This window comes from Schistocerca gregaria, chromosome 5, assembly GCF_023897955.1.
Source record: "Schistocerca gregaria isolate iqSchGreg1 chromosome 5, iqSchGreg1.2, whole genome shotgun sequence".
NCBI lineage: Eukaryota > Metazoa > Arthropoda > Insecta > Orthoptera > Acrididae > Schistocerca > Schistocerca gregaria.
In genome coordinates, this window is record NC_064924.1 from 471,271,601 (window position 1) to 471,298,447 (window position 26,847).

Below are 26,847 nucleotides of genomic sequence, written 5' to 3' on the forward strand. Positions count from 1 at the left end.
ATATAGTTGGTCATGGAGACTAGGAAGGTGGTTGTTGGTTTGGAATCCATAGGGTGTCTGGAAAGGTAGTGTTTGACAGCAGTAAGGCCATGGGCATTAGGAATGTTAGTGTACAGGGAGGTGGCATCCATAGTGACGAGCAGGGTACCATGTGGTAAAGAGAAAGGAACTTTAGAGAGTCAGTCGAGGAAATGGTTGGCATATTTTATATAGGATGATAGGTTCCTGGTAATAGGTTTAAGGTGTTGCTCTATGAGAGCAGAGATTCTCTCAGTGGGGGCACAGTAACTGTCCACAATTGGGCGTCCTGGGTGGTTGGGTTTATGGGCTTTAGGAAGCATGTAGAAGGTGGGAGTGCAGGGAGTGGTAGAGGTAAGTAGAGAGATGGACTCTGGGGAGAGGTTCTGGGATGGGTCTAAAGATTTGAGTAGTGACTGCAGATCCTGCTGGATTGCTGGAATGGGATCACTGTGGCATGGTTTGTAGGTGGAAGTATCTGACAGCTGACGGAGTCCTTCTGCCACGTAATCCTTGGGGTTCAAAACTGCGGTGATGGAGCCTTTGGCTGCAGGTAGATTATAAGATCAGGATAAGTTTTTAAATGGTGGACTGTGGTTCTTTCTGCAAATGTACAGTTAATATGCATGTTGAAGAATTTGGAGAATGATGGTGAGGCAAGGATCGAGGATAAGAAACTCTGGAAACTTAACAGGGGGTGGTTTGGAGGCAGTGGGGGTGGATCACGATTAGGTGGAGGAGTGAACTGACAAGGTTCAATATTGGTCTTTGGTTGAGTCTGATTAGTTGGGTTGGTGGTGAAAAGTGTTTCCACTGTAGGGACCAGGAGAAGGAGAGAAGGTCTTTAAGTAGTCCTGCATGGTTGAATTTGGGAGTTGGGCAAAAGGTGAGGCCTTTGGAAAGGGCTGATATTTCTGTTGGACTATGGCTCCTGGAGGAAAGGTTCATGACTGTGTTGCGGGTCTGTTTAAGTTTTGAGTTCTGTGTGGTGGTGGCAGGGAGTTTTGGAGGGTGGGTTAAGTGTAGTAGGCCTGCGAGACAAGGTTTGTCAGCTATGAGGGGGTGTGGGGGAGGTTTGGAGGTTGTTGTAGAAGTGGTGGACAGTGGTATTCTAAGGCAGGAGTAGGAAGTGAGCAGGTTGGAGAGCTTTTTGAGGTGGTGTTGTGCATGTTGCTCAAGTTTCTGCAGGGCAACTGAATTACATTCTCCGCCAGGGTTTCAATTACCTCTTGTCGTGCCCTGAAATGAGAAATGACCTACCCACTATCCTTCCCACCCCTCCTACCACGGTATTCTGCCATCCACCTAACCTACACAATATACTCGTCCATCCTTATACAAACCTTGCTCCCAATCCCTACCTCATGGCTCATACCCCTGTAATAGACCTAGATGCAAGACCTGTCCCACTCCTACCACCACCTACTTCAGTCTGGTCAATAACATCACCTATCCCATCAAAGGCAGGGCTACCTGTGAAACCACTCATGTGATTTACAAGCTAAGCTGCAACCACTGTGCTGTATTTCATGTAGGCATCACAACCAACAAGCTGTCTGTCCCCATGAATGGCCACCGACAAACTGTGGCCAAAAAACAAGTGGAAGACTCTGTAGCTGAACTTGCTACCAAACATGATACCCCACATCTAAATGACTGCTTCACAACCTGTGGATCCTTATGGGTCCTTCCCACCAACACCAGCTTTTCTGAATTGTGCAGGTGAGAACTTTCCCTGCTATACATCCTACGTTCCCGTAACCCTCCTAGCCTCAACCTTCGTTAGATGCTGTCCTCACCCATCCAGCCCCTTCCCTGTTCCCATTCCAGCACTACACAGCCATCATTTCACCGCCACACGCAGTCTTTTAATTTCTTTTTAATTTTATTTCTCTCCTTTCTGCTACTTACCCCCTACCCCCTCCACACCTTCTCTCCTACCCTCTGTTTAAACTGCAACACTTCACTGTCCGCCACTCCACCATACTATCCGTCCTCCTCCCAAACCCAGCCTCCTCCTTGCCCCCACCCAGTCGCCACTCCCATCTTACACTGGTGCTGCTGCTTGCAGTGTAGTTTCAGCTATCTGAGACTGCAGACGTGTGTCGCTAGTTGCACTTTTGTGAGTGTGAGTGTGCATGTGTGTATGTGTGTCTACTGCTCACAAAGGCCTTAATGGCCAAAATCTATGACTGTGTGAGTCTTTTTATTGTGCCTATCACGACTCATCATCTCCGGTGTATGGTGAGTAGTGATTTTCCTTCTCTCGTATTGTTACATTCCATCCTGGATTTTCCATTGTTTGATTATTGTAGGAATGTTATTTTTATGCTTTTAGGTACATGCTTGTCACAACTAAAGATGAACAGACAGAAGATATACAGTGTGAATAAACACTAGAATAAACATTTTTTTTAATGCATAAATTAGCGAGATGGGATTTTGAGTGTTTAAAAGTTCATTAGTTATTTCATTGTGCTTAATAATAGTTTGTATTTGTTTACAGGTCATTCCAGATCCAAAGCCAAGATCATCAAAATGGATTTGCACATCAATGCTACAAAAAGACTGGGATTCTGATTTGGCAAAAACAGTGTCAGCAGAATACTTAACAAACAATCTATTGAGCTCTGTTTATTTTGAAGAAGGAAGTGCCCATATACCAAAGAATGCCATATGTATTGAAATAGCTCCCCATGGTCTCTTACAAGGTATTCTGCGCAAATCCCTTAGTCCAGATTGTACTAATATTCCTCTAACAAGGCGACAAGAAAAGCAAGGCGTGGAATACCTTCTTTCAGCAATTGGCAAGTACGTTGAAATAAGTTTTATTTATTTATTTTTTTAAAGAGTGATATTCAGTACTGCTTTATTTTGTGTTAATGTCAGTAGCTTGTTAACTATATCTTATACACTACTTTAAATAACAAAGAAACAGAGAATTAACAAGGCAGATGTAACCAGTTTTATTAACACAAAATGATGTTAATTAGCATCCTAATATAGACATTTGGTATGAAATTTTCTTTTGATTACACATCCCTCAAGAAAAGTGAAGAAAAAGAAGGCTTGTTTCATCAAAAATGAAAATGTAATCCATTAGAAAGAGGTGCAAAGAAAATATGTGTGCCACCCGGATTTTAGAGCCAATGTTATCTTCCAAACACAAGTATCTACCACAGTGTAATTTTTTATGCAATTGGGTGCATTGTCGAGATACTTACAGCACTGTGAAATCAGTTGGTATAAAAATTGTACCATTGTACGAATTTTATCCCCTGTGGTGATAACCAGCTTAGAGACAATTTCTTTCATTTCATCCCAACCATGACTAGATTTTCATTTGAAAAGTTTGTTAATTTTAATCACTACAACCATTTCTAACAATTTTAAGTATTTTTTCATCCAGTGAAACTACAAGCACTGTAGTAATATTACTGACATAGTTAAGAATGTGGAATGAGACTGATTAGAAAGTGAAAGGATAAAACACGAACTAGTAAGTATCTGTTGTGCTGTGGCAGCCTTCAATGCGTGGGCTATTTTAAAAGTATGTTGATTATGGAATGGTGGAGGAGAAGTCAGAGGCTATACCATTCTCATAACACAAATGTGTTACAGTGAGTAGCAAGTGGGAGGGAAGGGGTGTTAGTGAGAGGTTTCTCCTTCATAGATAAAGATGGGAGGGATTGGGAAAGATTCACAACAGACAGAATAAATTCCCTGCCTGAGACATTGCAGCATTTCAAAAGAAGACCAAATCTAAGAGGTAACGGTAAACAGATGTAGTGTGATCAAAGAATGATTTGTTATAGTGATAACACATCTTTATTAGTGTTATATAATATCTCAGTTGAATGACCTTGAAACCGGAATATGTGAGGACAGACACAATACACAAACTACTTAAAATTACTAAGAAAAGATATTAAAAAATTTAGAGAGCTCCAAAAAGATAGGGGAAGAAAGATAGATATGTGAGGAAAAAACCTGGCAACTGGAAAGGAAAGTAACTATAAGAATGTGTGGATTTACTTTCTTTACAGAATAAAAAAGACCCAGACTGCTTTCATATTATAACACTATTTTTGACAGGATGTGAATATTTAAAAAAGAACTTATGTTCTGCAAGATCAAAAAACCACTGAAAAGATATCACCTTTTTGCTGATGATCCCTCTGATTAGATTAGATTAGATTAGATTAGATTAGATTAATACTTGTTCCATAGATCATGAATACGACACTTCGTAATGATGTGGAACGTGTCAGGTTAATAAAAGATGTCTGTACAAGAAATTACATTACACAAAATATTGCATGACACTAATGATTAAGTTTTTTTTTTTTTTTTACTTACTTTATATCTAAAAATTCAGCCAATGAGTAGAAGGAGTTGTCATCTAGAAATTCTTTTAATTTATTTTTAAATGTTAGTTGGCTATCTGTCAGGCTTTTGATGCTGTTTGGTAGGTGCCCAAAGACTTTTGTGGCAGCATAATTTACCCCTTTCTGTGCCAAAGTCAGATTTAACCCTGCATAGTGAAGATCATCCTTTCTCCTGGTGTTATAGGTATGCACACTGCTATTACTTTTGAATTGGGTTGGATTATTATCAACAAATTTCATAAGGGAATATATATACTGTGAGGTTACTGTGAGGATCCCTAGATCCTTAAATAGATGTCTGCAGGATGACCGTGGGTGGGCTCCAGCAATTATTCTGATTACACGTTTTTGTGCAATGAATACTTTTCTACTCAACGATGAATTACCCCAGAATATGATGCCATACGAAAGCAGTGAATGAAAGTAGGCATAGTAAGCTAATTTACTGAGATTCTTATCACCAAAATTTGCAATAACCCTAATAGCATACGTAGCTGAACTCAAACGTTTCAGCAGACCATCAATGTGTTGCTTCCAGTTTAACCTCTCATCAATGGACACACCTAAAAATTTTGAAAATTCTACCTTAGCTACAGACTTCTGTTCAAATTCTATATTTATTACTGGAGTTTTGCCATTTACTGTACGGAACTGTATATACTGTGTTTTATCAAAATTTAAAGAGAGTCCGTTTGCTGAGAACCACTTAATAATTTTGTGAAAAACATCATTTACAATTACATCACTTAGTTCTTGGTTTTTGGATGTTATTACTATACTTGTATCATCAGCAAAAAGAACTAACTTTGCATCTTCATCAATGTGGAATGGTAAGTCATTAATGTATATCAAGAACAGTAAAGGACCTAAGACCGAACCCTGTGGGACCCCGTGCTTGATAGCACCCCAGTTTGAGGAATCAGCTGTTTTAACATTACACGAACCACTTATTTCAACTTTCTGCATTCTTCCAGTTAAGTATGAATTAAACCATTTGTGCACTGCCCCACTCAAACCATAATGATTTAGCTTATCTAAAAGAATTCCATGATTTACACAATCAAAGGCCTTTGAGAGATCACAAAAAATACCAATGGGTGATGTCTGGTTATTCAGAGCATTTAATATTTGATCAGTGAAAGCATATATAGCATTTTCTGTTGAAAAGCCTTTCTGAAAACCAAACTGACATTTTGTTAGTACTTTATTTTTACAAATATGGGAGGCTACTCTTGAATACATTACTTTCTCAAAAATTTTTGATAGAGCTGTCAGAAGAGAGATTGGGCGGTAGTTGTTGACATCCGACGTATCCCCCTTTTTATGCAATGGTTTTACAATGGCATATTTCAGTCTATCAGGGAAAACACCCTGCTCCAAAGAGCTATTACATACGTGGCTGAGAATTCTACTTATCTGTGGGGAACAAGCTTTAAGTACTTTGCTGGAAATGCCATCAATTCCGTAAGAGCTTTTACTTTTCAGTGAGTTTATTATTTTACTGATTTCAGAGGGAGAGGTTGGTGGAATTACAGCTGTTTCAAACTGTGCAGGTATGGCCTCTTCTATTAATAGCCTTGCCTCTTCTAGTGAAGATCTAGATCCTATTTTCTCCACAACATTTAAAAAATGATTATTCAAAATATTTTCAATTTCTGATTGTTTGTTAGTGCACTTGTCATTCAATTTTATTGCACTAAAGTCTTCCTGTGCTCTTGGTTGCCCTGTTTCCCTTTCAATAATATTCCAAATTGCTTTAATTTTATTATCAGAGTTACTGATCTCAGACATGATACACATGCTTCTGGACTTTTTAATAACTTTTCTTAGTACCGCACAATAGTTTTTATAATATTGAACAATTTTGGGGTCAGTAATCCATCTTGCTGTTAGATACAGTTCTCTTTTGCGGTTGCAAGATATTCTTATTCCTTTAGTTAGCCAAGGTTTTTTATATGTTTTCTTGGAATTATGTTTAACTATTTTCTTGGGAAAACAATTTTCAAATACCCTTAAAAATGTATTGTGAAATAAGTTATATTTCAAGTTTGCATCGGGTTCCTTATACACTTCATCCCAGTCTAGCTGCTGTAGGCTTTCCCTAAAGTTTGCAATATTTATATTGTTAATTGAACGCACTGCTTTGAAAGTCTGATTTATTATACTGCATGGAGCTATGTCATGTACTGTAACAAGCTGTGCACTATGATCTGAAAGACCATTCTCAACAGGATAAGCATTTATGTCCTTAAACTTATCTTGGTCTATAAAAAAGTTATCTATCAATGTACTGCTGTTCTTTGTTATCCGAGTAGGAAAATCAATGACGGAGCTCAAATTGAAAGAACTGAGTAATACTAAAAGGTCATTCTTCCTATTACACTCTTTCAGGGAATCAACATTGAAATCCCCACAAATGATAATTTGCTTCCCCCTGTCTGACAGATAGCACAACAAAGCATCCAAGTTTTCCAGAAATAGCTGGAAATTCCCTGAGGGGGACCTATACACTGTTACAATTATGAAAGTGCCATCCTTTAGTTTAAGTTCAGTGGCACATGCTTCCATATGTTGCTCTACACAAAATTTTTTAGTTTCTAAATTTTTTGCACTGTGGAAGCTTTTGACATATATGGCAACTCCTCCTCTCATCATATTATCTCTACTTACATGTGCAGCTAATTTGTACCCATTGATGCTAACCTTTTGCATATCAGTGACAATGTGATGCTCAGACAGGCATAGTACATCTATTGCATTCTCAGTTTCTATATCTTCTAAACAAAGCAGAAGCTCATCAATTTTATTGTTCAATCCCCCAATATTTTGATGAAATATACTAACATTTTTCATTTTACTTTTGCAACTATCTTGAACTTTTTTGACATCTTTAGTACTTGCATGGCTGAGTTTCCCACTGGACACTGATCTTACACTAAAAAAGAGTTTCCACCATGAGATGTAGTTCCTCCCCCCTTTAAATTTCCTGCTATCAGCCCAGCCAGTTTACCCTTCCCTTTCCTGTTGAGGTGTAGGCCATGTCTAGTATAGTCCCACCTACAGAGTGAATCAACACGAACCACACCAATGTGTGACCCCGCATCAGATCCAAGTAGCCGTTCCAACTCCAAATTAACTCTCCTGACAGAAGAGGTCAAATGAGGTCGGTCGTGGCGCTCCAGAACCGACACAAACCCAACACTGGTATGATTCGATGCCGATGCAATATTTGCCAGGTCACACTCTATGCTGTACCCCGGATCTCTGTCAATACTGTTGCCCGGCCCACCCACAATAACCACGGTGTCTTCCTTAGTAAAACCTTTACATAGTGAACCTAAATCCTCTGTAACCTGCCCAAGTTCAGCACTAGGTTTGAAAAAACTTGTGACCTGGTAATCCAACCCTAATTCATCCTGCAGAAGTTGGCCCACACCCCTAGCATGCGAACTACCTAGCAACAAGACTTTCTTTCTCTTTGCAGACTTCCCTACATTCTTAATCAATTTGCTGCTGAAAGCTTGTTGAGCCCTGTGTACATCTACTTCTGTGAGAGGCTCATCAGTTTCTGACTGAGGCAACAGGTCAAACCTATTTTGTACATTAATAACAAAGCGGTCAGAAGAATTTCTTGGCCTGTTCCTCATGCCTGTTGCCACTTCCCACCCCTGTTTACCCTTCTCCCCCCTTAACCTGCCCAGTTCTCGCCTAGCCTCATCTAACTCAGCCTGAAGGGCAGCAATTTTCCCCTCCTGTTCCACAATCTTCCTATCTCTACTGCATAGCCTACAGAACCACTGATGAGTCTCGCTCATTTTCCCAATTCCCACGCCACTACAGTCGCCCCAATGAAAAAAGTTACTACATCCATCACACCAGACCCCGGAGCTAACGATCCTACGGCACGTCAGGCACTTTACACTCATGGTACAAATCTATTTTAGTGACAGAAAGACAATTAAGTTACCGGAAAACAATGAAAATACGTGTACGAAAAATTAGGCCTACTCGCGACTATGTAAACAGTGGTTCAGAAGTTTTTTTACTGGAAATTACTTAAGAGATGACGATACTCTACAGATATAAATGGGCAGCAAACGTATTTAGCACACTAAACTATCAGTAAATGCTCTTAAGATTGCGGTATGAAGTTTAATCTGAAAACTCAAAAGTTCGGCCTGGCCGCGATATGTAAACAAAATGAACTTTACGTGATTACTGTGAAAATACGCGAGTAAGATAAAAACCTTTAATGGTATGCTTGCAGAGCACTATAATTAACGTAATAAATTAGTTTAAAGTGTTAAAAAACAGTTTATTACTACTTAAATTCCTTATCTTGTACAAGAGCTGTGACTCAGACGTCCGTGTAGCAGGCGCAGGGCTACCACTCGATTAGGCAGAATTGGTGGTGGTGTCAGAGAGGCATCTTTCTCAGGTCAGAATCTGGATTCAGGCACCCTGTTATGAAAGAAGTTAACTTATCAGAAGAACACCACAGAATGTTTGACAATTCATAAAAAAGTAAGGTTAGCTTATTCATCAGAATGTTAGTGGACTTGTCTATTTAGAAATTTTAGAGAGGTCTCAGAAGATGGACTTCCTGTGCTTGTCTGAGCACCACATAACCACAAGGTCAGCAAAGTTAGGTATAAAAGATTACACTCTACCATCTGACTAATGTAGAACTAGTATGGAAAAAGAAAGAGTTGTTACATATAGCCGGCTGCTGTGGCTGAGTGGTTCTAGGCACTTCAGTCTGGAACCGCACTGCTACTACGGTCACAGGTTCGAATCCTGCCTCGGGCATGGATGTGTGTGATGTCCGTAGGTTAGTTAGGTTTAAGTAGCTCTAAGTCTAGTGGACTGATGACCTCAGATGTTAAGTCCCATTGTGCTTAGAGCCATTTGAACCATTTTTTTGTTACATATATTTTGACAGAACGCAAGTTCTAAAACACTGACAGAAGTAGTTTTTTAGTGATCAGAACACAGAAATATGTGTATGTGAATTAATACTGAAAAATAGTTTGTTTTCAATTGTAACTGTATACAAATCACCTCGGAGAACTTTCGAATTATTTATGAGGAATTGCAATTCATTACTATGCTATGTGTCTGATGGCAGCATGCAGTTAATAATCTGTGATGATTTCAGTTTATGGCCCAGTGACATGGTGCATTGTCTTCCATAAAAATTCCATCATTGTATGTCTGCAAATTATCTCCAACAAGCCGAACATAATGATTTCCAATCAGTGGTCAGTTCAGTTGGATCAGAGGATCCAGTCCATACCATGTAAACACACCCCACACCATTATGGACTCACCACCAGCTTGCACAGTTCCTTGTTGTCATCTTAGGTCCATGGCTTTGTGGAGTTTGTGCCACATTTGAACCTTCTATCAGCTCTCACCAACTAATGTTGGGACTCATCTGATCAGGCCACAGTTTTCCAGTCATCTGGGGACCAACTATTATGGTCATGAGCCCAGGAGAGGTACTGCAGGCGATATGATGTTCTTAACAAAGGCATTCACATTTTGCCACACTGCCCTAATGAATTTATTAGGATGTGGTCATAAGTTACAATATGTGTCCAGTGTGGTCTCCTGACTCAGCAACATGCTGCATCTGTAACACAACATAATCAACAGTTGCTTGCTATGTATCCAGTGTAATCAAAACTATATGGCATCATGTGCTATTATTCAGATCAGGAGGAGTCCAGATATATCCCTGACAGAGGTGATCTTTCAGCATCCCCACAACCAGAAGTCACATGGATAAGTCATGGGATATGGAAGGTCACACACCTTGAAACTGGTTAGTGATGATAAAATTGTTACTGAAGGTTTCTTGAAGCGGATCTTTCAGCTGGAAAGACTGACTTATCATGTCAATGGTTCAAATGGCTCTGAGCACTATGGGACTTAACTTCTAAGGTCATCAGTCCCCTAGAACTTAGAACTACTTAAACCTAACTAACCTAAAGACATCACACAAATCCATGCCCGAGGCCGGATTTGAACCTGCGACCGTAGCAGTCGCACGGTTCCACTCCGGCGTTCCATGTCACCCAATCTTGCCTGAAAATAGTGTTGTGAACACAGTTGCGTTCTTGCAAAGCTGGAATTACATTTTGTACAAGGAGGTCCTTATAATGTCCTGATATCACTGTACACATAACAGGTCAACAATATGTCGTCTCCTCAAAGAAAAATGGAACAAGAATGAAGTTGCTTGTGAAACCACACCAGACAGTCACAGAAGCTGAGTGCAATGGATTTCCCTGGGCAACATGTTATGAAGTAGAATCCCCTAAGTGACAGTTCTGTGCATTCGTAGTACCATGCAGTGTAATATGTGCCTCAACTATCCAAAGAATCTTCCCCCAAATGTATGTCATCCATTCCGAGGCATGCCAAAAGCAAAGTGCTTCATTTGGTGCACATTCTGAATCTTGTAGGAATACCAGTGTAAAATTTAATGCAAAGTGTTTTGATAGGTTGATCAGGGGAGAGAGAATTGCTATGACACAGCTTGAGCACTGGCTGCAGAATTTTAGCATATTGATGTCAAAACAGGAAACATTACACATTCTCACTGCATGCAGAGCCATAATTTCACATGGTGGCAGAAAGTGTAACTATTATTTTTTGCAGCATATTCCATGAACACACTGACTAATCAACATACCTATGATGTTTCTGCATCTTGTGATGTATACAGCCCCCACTGCAGCACTTGGGACACTATCAGTTAATTATTATAACCAGCTGGTATCCTGAGAAAGAAAAAAGGAATCTGTTGACAGGAACAAATAGAGATCCTGAAGTAGTTGCACACCACAAAAACTTGTCAAAATTATCAAGTAAAGGTATTAAAAAATCAAAGACCATGCACATTATGTCAGAAAACAGTAATTCGTTTGGTACCAAATGAGAAAGCGCTGGTATGTTGATAGAATAAAAACCACACAAATAGACACACAAATTTTCAAGCTTTCGCAACCCATGGTTGATTTGATTTGGTCTGATGTGATTTGATTTGACTAGTAAGAAATCATATATGAGGTTCCCCAAGGCTCAATCTTAGGTCTACTGTTTTCCCTCATATATATATAAATGATCTTCTGTCTAATAAACAACAGATAGAATCAGTTCTTTTTTGTGGGTGTCATTAATATTGTAATCAGTCCTACCGTATATACAGTAGCAGAAGAAAGGGTAAACAATATTTTCATGACTGGTTTTGTGAAAATGGCAGCACTCTCAGTTTTAAAAAGATGCAAAATAATCAGCTCTATGACATCTATAGGTTCTACAACACTCTTGAGTGTAACACATGGTGAGGAAATAATAACTAGTGTGGAAACTTCAAAATTTCGTGTGTCCATACTGATGAGAATTTAAACTGGAAAAAGCGCATTTTGAAACTCCTGAGGCAACTAAGTCCAGCAACATTTACACTTATAATTGTTACAGATCTTGGCTGAAGACAAATCAGTAAGTTAACATATTTTGCATATTTTCATTCAGTAATGTCATATGGAATAATGTTGTGCTGTAATTCATCTTTAAGAAAGAAAGTCATCATTGCTCAAAAACATATCGTTACCTACCATCATCTTTTTGACATCTGTTTAAGGATTTGAGCATTTTGACTACTACTTCACAGTGTATTTATTTGCTCATCAGGTTTGTTATAAATAATCCTCTGCAGTTCACAATGAATGATGATTGCAATACCACCAGAAAAAATTAGTTTCATCACTCCACATTTAGGTTGCCTTTAGCACAAAAAAGGGAGCACAATGCTGCAACTAAATCTTTTGATCACTTACACGGAGATATGAAAAGTAAAACTTGAAAACAAACTGAAAAGGTATCTCCCTAAAAACTCCTTCTGTAGATGAATTTCTATTATTGTAATGTGTAAAAGGTGGTGGGTAGGAACTGCTAAATAGTGATAAAAATAATAATAATAATAATAATAATAAGAAGAAGAAGAAGAAGAAGAAGAAGACGAAGACTACAACTTAGCTTATAAATGGTTAGCATGCATTTATATATACAAAATAATTTGTGTTTTGTTTTATATAATTACAATTTATGTTGCATGGGATCCACAGAACATGAAACTGCCTAACTAATATCCAAGGAGTGTAAGCAAAGACTGGAAATGACACATCTACTGATATATAGCTGCTTAAGGGAACTAATTTGAAAAGGATAACTTTAAAGTAAAAATGATAATGATATCTTTTTAAAAATTAAGGGTCATTACTTTTCCTCTGTACAGTTCCCATTGTGAAACAAGAAAGTGCCTAGATGTACAGTGTACTCAAAAGAAATTTTACCTAATTTCTATGAACCTAAATTTAAATGCCAAATGTTAGCCCTTGTGTGTGGAGTTGGGATGACATCACGCATTGAATTGGTTATGCACGTTCATATTCAAGTATTAGCTCATTATCATAATGAAACTTTGATCCTAATGACTAGAGTAACCAGAGGTCCATACGTTTGGTTTGCAATGTTTCTTTATGGCATCATGATAAATACATGACCTGTATTCATTATGTATTTCTCTTAAGAAAAGTAAAGTACATTATTGTTATTGACAAATGCTTTTTAATTTTCATTCACTGCTCTAGATTGTATCTGTGCGGGCTAGATCCTAAGGTAGCAGAAATATATCCACCTGTACCATTACCAGTATCGGCAGGCACACCATTTATATCTCCAATTTGTCAATGGGACCATTCGGAAGAATGGCCAGTTATTTCATCTCTAGAGGTATGTTTCAGACTTTACAGAAATTAATTATTAAAACTTACAGTGAATAATTTATAGCATAGTACATGTTGTATTATTAAAATGTTCCTTTTCACTTCATAAAGCCAGAATACAAAAATGTATGTAACTTTCATTTGTTGTGTGTAATGCAAAACTCCTAATGTTTTTGTATAATGTAAGCACCACTAAATAAATTTGGTTTAATAACTTGAATTAAAAAATATATCATGTTTTAGGGTGCAAATATATTAATCAAGGCTAATTTGTGATTGAGTTAATGAATGTGTGCATCAGAAGCTGATTTCAATTATATACCGAAAGTAACTTCACTTAGTACTTCTTCTGAAGTGTAGACTTTTTCAGCACGATATTGTCACATAGGAATTCAAATTACTAAAGCCTGTTATCATAGAAGAACATATATGAATGATGATTACAGAGTATATTTGAAGTGCCTATCTACTGAATGTCTTTTGGAGACAATTGGTATCTCCCTCCAAGCAACAAATCTTCTGTACATACCTCTTGTACAGTAAAGGATCACAGTATATTAAAGACAAACATGTTACCAAATAACATACTACAGTCAATTCATAATTCTTGTTGAGAAACAATGTGAGTAATGATCTTTAATGACAGTCACTTACCATTCTGATAGATTGGTACATTTTGAATTGCTTTCACACAACATTCTTGATAAATATTCAGTAGTAAAATGAGAGTTTTAAGAAACAGTGTTTCATATGTTCACCAAAATTGTCTTAAGTACCAGTCCTAATAATGTTATCTTAGTTGCATATAGTAATAAACGAAGCAGTAAGAATGGAGGATAAATCAACCATGCCCTCCTTTTGCAGAGGAGCCAACAAATTACTGTTTAACACCATATATTATTCCATCATTTTATTAAGCCATACCACCCAAAACAAATTACCTTTACATAAATGTGAAATACTTTTGCTTATTGTTTCAGTAACACTGTAAGATACTGAGATGGGCAGCTGAGTCAGTCTCATAGTGTAGTTCAGTCCTGTATTATGGAACCATGTACACCATTCCTTGTATTCTTCCCTTTCCTTCATTTAGCTCATGCACAGCAATTAGTTGATAAAGTAGAAACTCGACTGTGGAGATAGGTTCCATACCTACTTTTATAGTTCTGCGATAAACATGTCTTTGCCTTGTTTGCCTTTCCATAATCATTCTACAAATATGTTCCCTCATTATTTCCCAATGCTGGTGAGTGCTTGTGACAGAACTGACCTGTAATTTGCAGTCTCTCCTCGATAATACTTCCTCTAGATCACCTTGAAGCTGAAAGTTCACATAAATATGTTCTGCTGGCATTCAAAAATGTTCTTGACCTCAGCAGTTTAGATGACATTAGCACCCACATTATTCCTTGTGGAGTTCACTAATTGTCTATGGTGGCCAGTTTTTACACTATAAAAAATAATTAGTGCCTGTTTACAGATAAATACTTGCAATCACATTGATGAAGTTTTCAATGGTGGCATGTTTATCTAAAATGACACAGTTTACGTTTAGCACAGTCCTTTATCAACTCATTAAATATAATTACACTTTGGTTGTTAATTTACATGAACAACAGCTAGTTTTGATAACAATAATGTTATACACTTCTAACAATCAATCACAGTGTTCATTAATTTGAGGTAGTGTACAGAATATACATATTTGTGATGAGAACTGAACATTGAGAGCACCTCTAACCTAGTTGTTAAGTATTCACTTTCGAACAGTGGACAGGCTGTTCTGGGTGATGTGCGACTACTTGTAGATGGGAATAAGAACAAACTGTTATGCTGAAAAGTACTAAATACTTTGAAAATTGGATGGATTGGAATTTGCTGTTTGAACACTTGAAATAAGTACCTGAACCATAATTTAGACTAACCAAGAACTTGAGATTTCTCTTAATACTGAATATACAAGTGGCTGTAGCATTCCTCTCATAATAGGAAAACCAATAGTTGTAGGATTTCAGTGTTTGGGTTGCCCTTTGTCATACCTGTCGTAGGTATGGGATTTACTCCACTTCTTGCAAACATTGGAAGTAATAGAAAGGAGCTTAGAGTAGGGATATTATTTTCAATTTTTATTTCCTATTCAAGATGTGGTCAATAAGGAAAGGGTTATTGCTATTGGTTGAGACAAAGAATTTTATTGTGTCAGACATTGTTTTGAAATGCTCTTTGGGCATGGGAACAGATATTTATTTATGTTATTGTGAATGTCTATGTATTCCATATGTTCTGTTGTTACAACTGTCATTTGTAACTTGTACTCTGTTTCTGTATCACCTTCCATATGTCATTCCTGTTCAAGCTGTTTTGTAGTGCACTTGTCACATACTAATTTTATTTTATCAGGAGTGTTAATTTAATTTAAATTTTTGTATAAACACTGTTTTTCCAGTTTAGTACGAATGTTTTCTGTGTTTGTTCCCTTTACATTTATTTACAGTTTAACTACAACACTTTTAATTGCAGTACTGTCAAAACTGACACCATACCTCACTCCTGATGCATAACATTTTTCCCCATATTGTTCATGAATATTTGACCTTCTCTGACAAAGATAGTTAGTCAAAGTCTGATTATGGGACTGTAAGCTAAAAACAAATTAACAAAATAAGTCAGCATTGTAGAAATATGTGAAATAATGGAAAGGTAACCAGTCACCTAAAGTGGATCAATTTGTGGAGCACAGAAACACATAACAGAAAACAGCATTCAGATTAGCTTTAAAGTACTTCCCATTTTTTAGCAGAAGTAGGCATATCCACACACACAACAACACTGACACCCTCTATAGACTATACACAATACTCTGCTTTTCATTTATAAGTAATGATATTCAGTCATCTGCCTAAAAACATCTTACTGAATTGGCATGAGATCTAACATTTTATAGATTTGCATAGTTTGAAACTGACACTACTAAGTAGTTCTGGTATTTTTGTAGACAGTCAGGAAACAATATTAATTCAATGTCGCTTTTAAAATTCTTAGGATTTTCTTAGACAATGCTCCACCACATTACATAGGGTGTCTCACAATTCCTATTAGAGCCTTCTGTGGGTTGTAGAGGGGAATTAATAGATAAGGTTTTGAAATGGAACCAATGTCCAGAAATGTATCATTTGGATATAAAATATGTTTGAAGGTTGGAATGCTTTCAAATCTCTCACTTAACAGTATGCACACAAATTGAGAAGAAGGCGGTTTTGTCATCCCCTGTTGTAATTACGACATTACATGCCATTTTCATCTGTATATGACAACAGCTATGAGAAACTGGTATTTTTGCAGCTAGGGTGGTTGACAGTGGTGTTCCAAGGATGTGCCACAGTTTTCCTTTTCTGAGTATGTCATTTGACATGTAAAAGAGAACCTGACAATGAGTACCTTCAAACATTGCTCATGCTACAGACTCCCGTAGAGCACACAGTTCAGCAACCCTTATCTTCAGCATGTGTGTACTGTCATGTGGTAGATTTCAAACTGATCTAGTCTTCAAGCATATTTTACATCCAAATAGTACATTTACAGACATGAGTTCCTTATTACGACTTTACCTACTATAAGTAGGCTCCTCTACAATTCCAAGATGTATGTAATAGTAATGTATTACTTATAATCTTCTCAGATTTCTCTTCTTTTTCCTCCAACCATACTGATAGTGCTCACCACATCTGTCATTCAGTGTAATCATTCTTATGGGAAACATTTCAGATGTTCTAGTTCCATGGTGAAACTCTCCATCTCAAATAGGCCACCAGCCATCTAAGCCAGTTCTTAGCATTCTGTTTTTGTGTGGCAGGTACTTACAGCTGTCAGATCGCAATTACAATTCAGTATGCCTATTTTTCTAGTATATGCTTTGTCCCAATGTCCAATTGCTAGAATGAGTAATCATCTATCCACTTCAGCATCCGTTGTGAACTTGATCTTGGGATGTGTTCAAGTAATTCAACCAAGATGTCTTTTACATGTAGGTTTGTGACAAATTTGCCACCAATGAATGTCACAAACATTTTAGTACCTAATAGGTTGATTCCAGAGCTTTCTCTTCAAGCAGTTCCACACAGAAGTTACCCACAACAGACGAAAGTGTGTTGCACATGGGTATTTAATCTGTCTGTTCATGGTGTGTCACATTGAAAATAAATTACATCAACATCAGAGCATACCTGAAAAAGTGAACATCTCTTCAAGTCAAATTTCTGGCTGATGTGTTCCAGGGATTCTGCATAGAAGCTCTAGTAAAAATAGAAATGTCATCACAGCTCACTAGGATAATGGAATCCTTTAGCCTGCACTTACTGAAGGATTGCACAACATCAAAGTAACTATGAACAAGATTTCCTTCAGGAACAAATTTTTATCATAGGAACATCAGACCCACAGCAGACTTCAGAAGGCAGGAGGAAACTGGCACAGAGACAAATGACTTGTGCTCACACATAAGCAGTCACTTCATTAACACACATGACAATAACAACATAATTGTTTGCTGAAATATTGTGCATTTTGGACATTTGGATTCAACCATACAGTTGAGAATAATGTTGTCAGCAACACCATAAGAAACTAAAAAGTTAGGAAACAATTTTGAACAAAATTACAACATATTAAGGTGTTAATGCCATAATGTACCATATTCATTTGCTTGTTTTCACTCTTTCACTAAGGCAGGCACACTGTACAAAAATGTCACTTTGTTTATTTATAAAATCATTTACACAGCAAATCTCTTATCACTGTAAACAGTATTTAATCATCTTTGAAAATATCACCTCATTCATAATGCCCTGTGATCTCTTTATTAGATATTATCTGTGTGTTGAATACCTTTTTGAAGATTTTTAAGTCTCACTGATATACATTGCAGTTGATCTTTATTTCTTGTCAGTTGAATAAACATGTGCATGTTTTTCTCATAATGTAGTAATGACGCTATTGTTTTGTATCTGTATATAAATGAGAATGTCAGTATTTTTAAATTTTGAAAGGCATTTATGCATGATTCCAGTTATTTTCTAATAGCCATTTTTGCAAAATAAAAATGATTTTTGTATTACTGCTGCTAGAGTTTCATCTTACTCCATACTGTAAGTATGATCCAAAAAAATTGTGACACACTATGCACAGTTGGCTTTTGTTGGAATACTGAATGAGTTTTTTCTTAGTAAATATTACAGTGCTTAACTGACTGCAGTATTGTCTATACAAGGTGTGCACCAAAAGAAATGGGATTTTTTGTTTTTCTTAAAGAATCTTTGTTTTATCATCAGCATCAACTTTGTCCCCTTCACAGCAATTCCCCTAAGATATATTATACTTCTGCCAGCACTTTTTTCCATCTTTTATGCACTTCTGGAACTCAATTTTCATTTTGCTATTCAGCTCCTTCAGCAGTTCTGTTTTTATCTCACCAACAGAGGCAAAACCATAGCTTCTGATGGGTCTGTTCAACATAAGAAACAGACAGAAGATGCAGGGGGTGAATACAGAAACAACACGAACAAGCACTGATGTGTGAGTGGGAGCAGCATCACGATGCAATTTCTGCAAGTGCTTTTGCTACAATTCTGGTCATTTTCTTTGAACTGCTTGATGCAAATAGTGCATAACTTCCCGGTAGCATTCCTTATTGACCATATGTCTGTAAGGCAGGAACTGATGATACAATATCCCATTTGAATCAAAGAGAACAGTGAGAAGAACCTTCACATGTGATGGAATGTGTCAAATATTTTTCGAACTCGGCTCTTCAGGCAGTTTCCATAGGGATGATTGGGCCACAGCCATATACCCATGTTTTGTACTTGTTATAACCTTTTTTAGAAGTTGTGGATCAATGTTGACTTCATTCAGCAATTCCTGAGTGATGTTTACGTGACATTGCTTTTGGTCAAAATTCAACAATTTTGGAACAAGCTTTGCTGCTACATTTATCACGCCAAAAACTTCTGAAAAACTTGCTTGGCATGAGCAAAAAGATATGTTGCCTCATCAGCAACCTCTCTGATGGTGATTTTCCAGAACCATTTCCCATATAGTTTCTACATTGTCTTCAGTACTTGATGGGCTACAGAATCCAGGGCCGTTGCTGTCTCAGACATCTTCTTGATCCTTTTTGTAAAGTTTATACTACTCATAAAGTCTTGTCTTACTCACAGTAGATTTGTCAAATGCCACAGGCAACATTTAGAATGCACTGCACTTTATTGCTATTTTCAACCAAACTTAATGCAAATTCATTGATCCAACTTTTTCGAAAGTAAACACATATAACTTTTTGACTGTCAACAATAAACTAAATATTCAAAATAGCTGAAAATGCAGACATACATGAGGAATATGGGTATTAACAATATAAAAAAAGATTTGAAAATTGAATGTATAAAGCCTGTGAAATAAAAAAAAATTCCCCTTACTTACAATACGTTACATTGTACTATTAGGTACAGCATATGACATGTTTGAAGAGTGACTGAGTTTTTTCTTTATTTACTAATGTCATACCATCAGTGCATCATATTTTCTGTGCATTGTCACAGACTTCAATGTTGTTTATAAATGGGTGAACAATATTGGACCAAGAACAGATACCTGTGGCACTACATACTTAGTGGTCTGCTTTCCGACTGGCATCCTTTCACTCTATTGGCAGAGTGCTTTTTGTTGCTTATATGTGACTTTACCAATTGTGCTGCATGCCCTTATATATGCCACTCCTTTCCTGTTTTTCATTTATAGCTATGTAGGTAATGGTGTCAAAAATATCCAACAAATCCATAAGAATTTGAATGCTGAAATCCTTTATTGTGATACATGTATAAAAAATTCTATAACAATATAGGCAATATATATTAGGAATCATAGCTGACAGTAGTAAAGAAACAAAACCGAGTCTTTTTGACATTAAGAAGACTTCTCCATCTTGTCCCTACAGGTTTTGAACCTATTTACTTTTAGCATTGTTTTTTATTCAATAACTTAATGTATGCATTCTGTTACATTTAGGGGACTGTTTCTGGTGAAATATCTATTGAATTCAGTATGGTCCAGGAAGAAACAAGGGATTACACTGAAAATGTGCTAGGAGGAAATATTGTTATTCCACCTGCAGCATTTCTGGTGAGTCTGATTTTAATTTTTGATAGATTATAGTGCATTAGTTAATTATGTCAGACATCACTGTGCTCTATAACAAAACAATATGGCTTGTATGTATTGTTTCTCCACCCACAATTAACTTCTGGATTTGTATTTGGGCATAAATCAATCCTGTTTGGCATATGACAAATTTGTGCACAGAAATCTGAGTGCAGTCACATGTTATAGTCTCAATTACTTCCTATAATGTGTGAAGAGGTACTAATTTGCTTAACAGCAACAACAACAACAACAAAAACTATAGACAGGCAACCACCCACCTGTAAGTGTTGTGTGGTGCTCAGAAATCTGTAATAGGCTACAGGTATTACTAGATTTAGATTTAGAGTACTTTTTTGCCTACACTCAAACACACACACACACACACACACACACACACACACACACACACACACACATGCACATTTTCTATCCACACTTTTTATGTGGTTGCTTGCTGTGTTAAAGGATGACACACACATTCCAATACAGGACACTTTATTAACTGCACAAATTCACAGTGGGCTGTCTTGAAAACAGCAAATGAAAGATAATCTGTGATCCCCTGAAATAAGAAACACTAAAGTTTACAGGTGTGATAACAGATCGACAAGAAGCTACATCCCATATTGCTGGAGGGAAGTGCCCAATGAGGGACCACAGAGTGTGGAGTAGCATAGCACAATGACGGTGCAAAGCAGAGTGGATAATACACTGCATTGTATTGGAACCCAGTCTGGAACTGGCCTGCTGGAAGCTGTACCTAGTCTTATGTAACCAGCAAGTGGAAGTATGTTTCTGTCCATGTGATGTGCAGATGGTGTTTGCTCTTTGCTAGTAGAGCTGCTAGTTTCCTGGTGCACATGCTGCTCAGAACTGTAACTGGTGCCCTATGCCAGAGCATGGAACAAACAGCGTTCAAACATACTGTTTGAATACAGCACAGTGTCATGTTATGTGATATCATCTTGTGTGAATGGAATACACAATTGCCAAAGGAAAGACTCTGCATGACAGAGACCTCAAACTGGCAGCAGACATATGCAGCCTACTGCTGATATAGAATGCCACACAAAATTGGAAGGGTCAGACAGAGATGAATGGTGTGGGAAAGGAAAAGAGAGAAACAGTGAGGATTAGGGCAAAGGATTGGGAAGAGGGCTAGCAAAAGCTTAGACTAGAGGAATTACGAGATGAAGCTCTGGCTAGAGTAACAGCTCCCCTCAACTATAATTAAGAGGGGAGAAATGAAGAGGTGGATGAAGGGGTGGGGGGGGGGGGGGGAATACAGTTGGAGTTGTTGATGTGTTGCATTAGGGGCAACTGAGCGGTTGAATTGCAGTTAGACACAGTTTGGTATTGGCTCTTCTAATGGATAGAGTGCAGTTAGTTAAAATTACCTGGTAGATTAGAACTGTGTTTCAAACTGGGACTCAAACCTGGAATCTTGCCTTTTGTGGGGGATGCTCATACTGACTGAGCTATCCAGGCATGATTCATTACTTGTCTTCACAACTTCAATTCTGTCAGTACATCTGTCCTGCTTTTATAGCTTCACAGAAGTTCTCTGGCATACCTTGTGCAACTAGCACTCCTATAAGAAAGGATACTGTGGAGAAAATTGCTTTGCCACAGCCATGGTAATTGTTTCGTAATGAATCTTCATGTCTACACCAGAGTTGTAAGCTATTTTGGAACTTCTGGAAACAATCCCTTTGGTTGTGGTTAAGTCATTTATCTGCTCTGTCTTTTCTTCCAGAAGTGCTAGTCCCATATACACTCCTGGAAATTGAAATAAGAACACTGTGAATTCATTGTCCCAGGAAGGGGAAACTTTATTGACACATTCCTGGGGTCAGATACATCACATGATCACACTGACAGAACGACAGGCACATAGACATAGGCAACAGAGCATGCACAATGTCGGCACTAGTACAGTGTATATTCACCTTTCACAGCAATGCAGGCTGCTATTCTCCCATGGAGACGATCGTAGAGATGCTGGATGTAGTCCTGTGGAACGGCTTGCCATGCCATTTCCACCAGGTGCCTCAGTTGGACCAGCATTCGTGCTGGACGTGCAGACCGCGTGAGACGACGCTTCATCCAGTCCCAAACATGCTCAATGGGGGCACATCCGGAGATCTTGCTGGCCAGGGTAGTTGACTTACACCTTCTAGAGCACGTTGGGTGGCACGGGATACATGTGGACGTGCATTGTTCTGTTGGAACAGCAAGTTCCCTTGCCGGTCTAGGAATGGTAGAATGATGGGTTCGATGACGGTTTGGATGTACCGTGCACTATTCAGTGTTCCCTCGACGATCACCAGAGGTGTACGGCCAGTATAGGAGATCGCTCCCCACACCATGATGCCGGGTGTTGGCCCTGTGTGCCTCAGTCGTATGCAGTCCTGATTGTGGCGCTCACCTGCACGGCGCCAAACACGCATACGACCATCATTGGCACCAAAGCAGAAGCGACTCTCATCGCTGAAGGCGACACGTCTCCATTCGTCCCTCCATTCACGCCTGTCGCGACACCACTGGAGGCGGACTGCACGATGTTGGGGCGTGAGCGGAAGACGGCCTAACGGTGTGCAGGACCGTAGCCCAGCTTCATGGAGACGGTTGCGAATGGTCCTCGCCGATACCCCAGTAACAACAGTGTCCCTAATTTGCTGGGAAGTGGCGGTGCGGTCCCCTACGGCACTGCGTAGGATCCTATGTTCTTGGCGTGCATCCGTGCGTCGCTGCGGTCCGGTCCCAGGTCGATGGGCACGTGCACCTTCCGCCGACCACTGGCGATAACATCGATGTACTGTGGAGACCTCACACCCCACGTGTTGAGCAATTCGGCGGTACGTCCACCCGGCCTCCCGCATGCCCACTATATGCCGTCACTCAAAGTCCGTCAACTGCACATCGGTTCACGTCCACGGTGTCGCGGCATGCTACCAGTGTTAAAGACTGTGATGGAGCTCCGTATGCCACGGCAAACTGGCTGACACTGATGGTGGCGGTGCACAAATGCTGCGCAGCTAGCGCCATTCGACGGCCAACACCGCGGTTCCTGGTGTGTCCGCTGTGCCGTGCGTGTGATCATTGCTTGTACAGCCCTCTCACAGTGTCCGGAGCAAGTATGGTGGGTCTGACACACTGGTGTCAATGTGTTCTTTTTTCCATTTCCAGGAGTGTAGTATGCAGAAAAGCTTCTTTACAGTTTGAAAAGTAGGTGACAGGTACTAGAAGAATTCAAGCTGTGAGAACAAGTGCGGAGTCATGTCTAGATAGCTCAGTCAGTAAGAATATTGCCTGTGAAAGGGTTGGTTCTGGGTTTGAGTCCTACAATTCACAATCAATTCCTTAAGAAGAGACATAGATGCACTGAGGAAAGAAAACCAGGGCCTACGATCCACACAAAAACCAAGTGAATAAGCGCAAGACAGATGTGATAAATGATTCGAGTGGATAAAAGTGATGCATAAAGGTAATGTTTTATCCACATAAAGATCAAAAAAATCTTCAAAAACACTTACATTCTCTGATAATAATAAATATTATGTCCTGCAAAGCAATTGTGATAATGACTGTACTACAAAAGATCATGATTTGAAAATGAATGAACCTTACAGAAATAATGTCAACAAGAAACACAGATCATCAAGAAAAAAGGAGTAATGTACTTTTACTAGCAGACAGCCACAGCAGAAAGCTATCTAATACTTTATGAGAAAAAAATCGTGACATAACAGTGACTGATGTAGTGAAACCTGGAGCAGGAACCAGACATGTTATAGATGCTGATTTTGAAAAGAAAATAACGTAAGATGGTGTCTTTATTATTTGCATAAACGAATTGAACAATGTAGCTAAAAAGGAAACAGATGTTTGTGTGCAGAACACACAAATTTCTAGACATGAATCAATCTTGAAACACAGTTGTTACCACAGTAGGCATGATGTGGTTTACAACTCATGTGTAAACAAAGAAGTCTAGAAGACAAATATTAAAATAAAGAAACTGTGTCTAGAGTATGATAAACATGAAGTCCTAGACATAAGTAAGCTGCACCAAAACCTCTACATCAATCATGGAATGCACTTGAACTATGAAGGAAAACTGTTTGTGTGTGATCACATCAACAAAATACTTAAAAATCAACTTTAGAGAAATAAAACTGTCTATCAGCTTCCTGTATGTTCTGCCAAAAACAAATGATGAACATAACATGGGCAAGAGAGAAGAAACAGTTATTTTGAAACCCTCAGATACTTTTTTAGGCAAAAGTATGCAGTTTCAGCAAATAAAGCACCACCCTATGTAACAAGTAAGTCTCAGATTCTTAAAATATTAAACATGGCTGCAAAACAGCCATTGTGTAAATCTGAAACAGTTGAAAAATCAGCCATCCAGTTGGAAATAAAGGTTTATTAGCCCTTGACCTTGTTAAATTCCAAAGTTATTTGCAAATTTCTCACTGTATCATCAAAACGTGCAGTCACTGACAAATAAAGTGAGTGAACTTTAAGTTCTACTACAGTTTAACTGAACTCTGGTACTGCACTTGTCATACCAGAACATTGGCTTGAAGAAGAAAAATTAAAAATGTTGAGTTTGCAGAATTTTGTTAGGTAGCTATTTCAATAGAACTGTAGAGACCCATGGAGAAAGTAGCTGAATATGTAGCTATTATTTGCTTGTATAGGGCCACAACAGTCAGTATATCTATCATATTAACAGTCTGGAATGATACCCCACATTATAACAAAAAGGTGCAAAAATCTTATTATGTGTGGGGATTTTAATATAAACTTCCTGAAAGATTGAAAACAAAAGCTGATGTCTTGAATCTTCTTTTAACTTTTAATTTAAAGCCTAAAATATAAGCAGAAAAATGGATAACAGCAACATCAGTGTCAACCATTGACCAAATATTTACAAACATGCCATGTAAGTACAATACACAAACTTTCAACACAGGCTTAGGGGATCACAACGCATAAATAATTTTGTACAACTAAAAAATCATTATTAACTTTCAAAACAGTCTGTATCAGCTGTTGTTCAGAGCTACAGTGAACAATATATAAATTCCTCTCTTTATTTCCTAAACAGTGAAAAGTGGAAAGAAGTTTACAACATTGTAGTCACAAATGAAAAGTTTGATGCTTTCAGTAACATCTTCTCCTATTAATTTGAACTGTGTTTCCTCCCCGCCACCCCAGAAGAAAGAGGAAAACACAGAAAAATTAGAAAAGAAACTGGCTTATGCCAGGCATACTGGCATCACTTCAGAAAAAGAGATAACTATATGTTGTATCAAAACAAGAGGGAAAACCAGATTTTGATGCTTATTTTAGGAGATATAAACATTTCCTAAACTAAGTCATTGAAATGACTAAGAAACTGACAAATGAGAATTTTGTAAAAAATGTCCCAAACAAAATGAATGATATGTGGGACATAGTTAGAGAAGAAACAGGAAAACAATGTGAAGAACACCACAATATTGACACACTGGAAAACTCAACCAAAATATCATACCCAAAGAAAGTTGCAAATAAATATAACTCCTACTTCACAGAAGTAGCAGAAAATGATATCAAAATGGACCCACAAAAAGCCAAGAAAGAACATGTTCCAAACAGAATGATATTTTCTCTCTGCAGCGGAGTGTGCGCTGATATCAAACTTCCTGGCAGATTCAAACTGTGTGCTGGACCAGGAGTCGAACTTGGGGCCTTTGCCTTTCGCGGGCAAGTGCTCTACCAACTACGCTATCCAAGCACGACTCATGACCCATCCTCACAGCTTCTGGCAGAATTGAAGCTGTGGGGATGGGTCATGAGTCATCCTTGGATAGCTTAGTTGGGAGAGCAATTCTTAAGCATCACACACAAATTCACATTGTCTCATCTCATCAGGTCACAAAAGTTGATTTGTCTAATATCAGTTTGTAACTATGTGCAAAAATGATGAACAAGCAATCAATAAGTAATTACCAACGTGTGAAGGAAAATGGATCCAGATGAAATGTTTTGGGAGGGTCCTCAAGGAAAGTCAGCTTTAACTAAACTGTGATATACACATTCAAAATATCATTATCATCTTCGCTCCAAGCATTAGTCATTTTCTTGTTTTGTTTTGCCTGTTGCAGTACTTATCAATTTCTCAGTCTTCCCTGACTTCTTCTCCTACTGGCTTAAATCTTATTATCTGTAGAGGTAATCTTCCTCCACTCATTCTTTCAAGATGTTCATTCCAATTTTTCTATTTTCTTTTATTTTGTTGAGGACGTTAAATATATTCAGTTCTTTCCTAATTTCCAGGTTTCTAAATCTGTCAGCCCTTGTGCATCCTATTATTGCTCTTGGAAACCTCTCATGACCCTGTTTGTAGGCGACTTTCTTGACATTTACGTATAACATACAATTCACTTTTGTAAACA

The 26,847-nt window shown here is 38.2% G+C and overlaps 1 protein-coding gene across 1 annotated transcript in view; it reads left to right on the forward strand.

Moving 5' to 3' along the window:
* The window catches only part of LOC126272096 (fatty acid synthase-like), a 332,645-nt gene that overhangs the window by 143,411 nt on the left and 162,387 nt on the right, over window positions 1-26,847 (forward strand). The window contains exons 13-15 of the mRNA XM_049974674.1: window positions 2,525-2,829; window positions 13,067-13,208; window positions 20,264-20,377. Coding sequence (XP_049830631.1) covers window positions 2,525-2,829; window positions 13,067-13,208; window positions 20,264-20,377 — 561 coding nt within the window. The remainder of the gene's footprint in view (window positions 1-2,524; window positions 2,830-13,066; window positions 13,209-20,263; window positions 20,378-26,847) is intronic.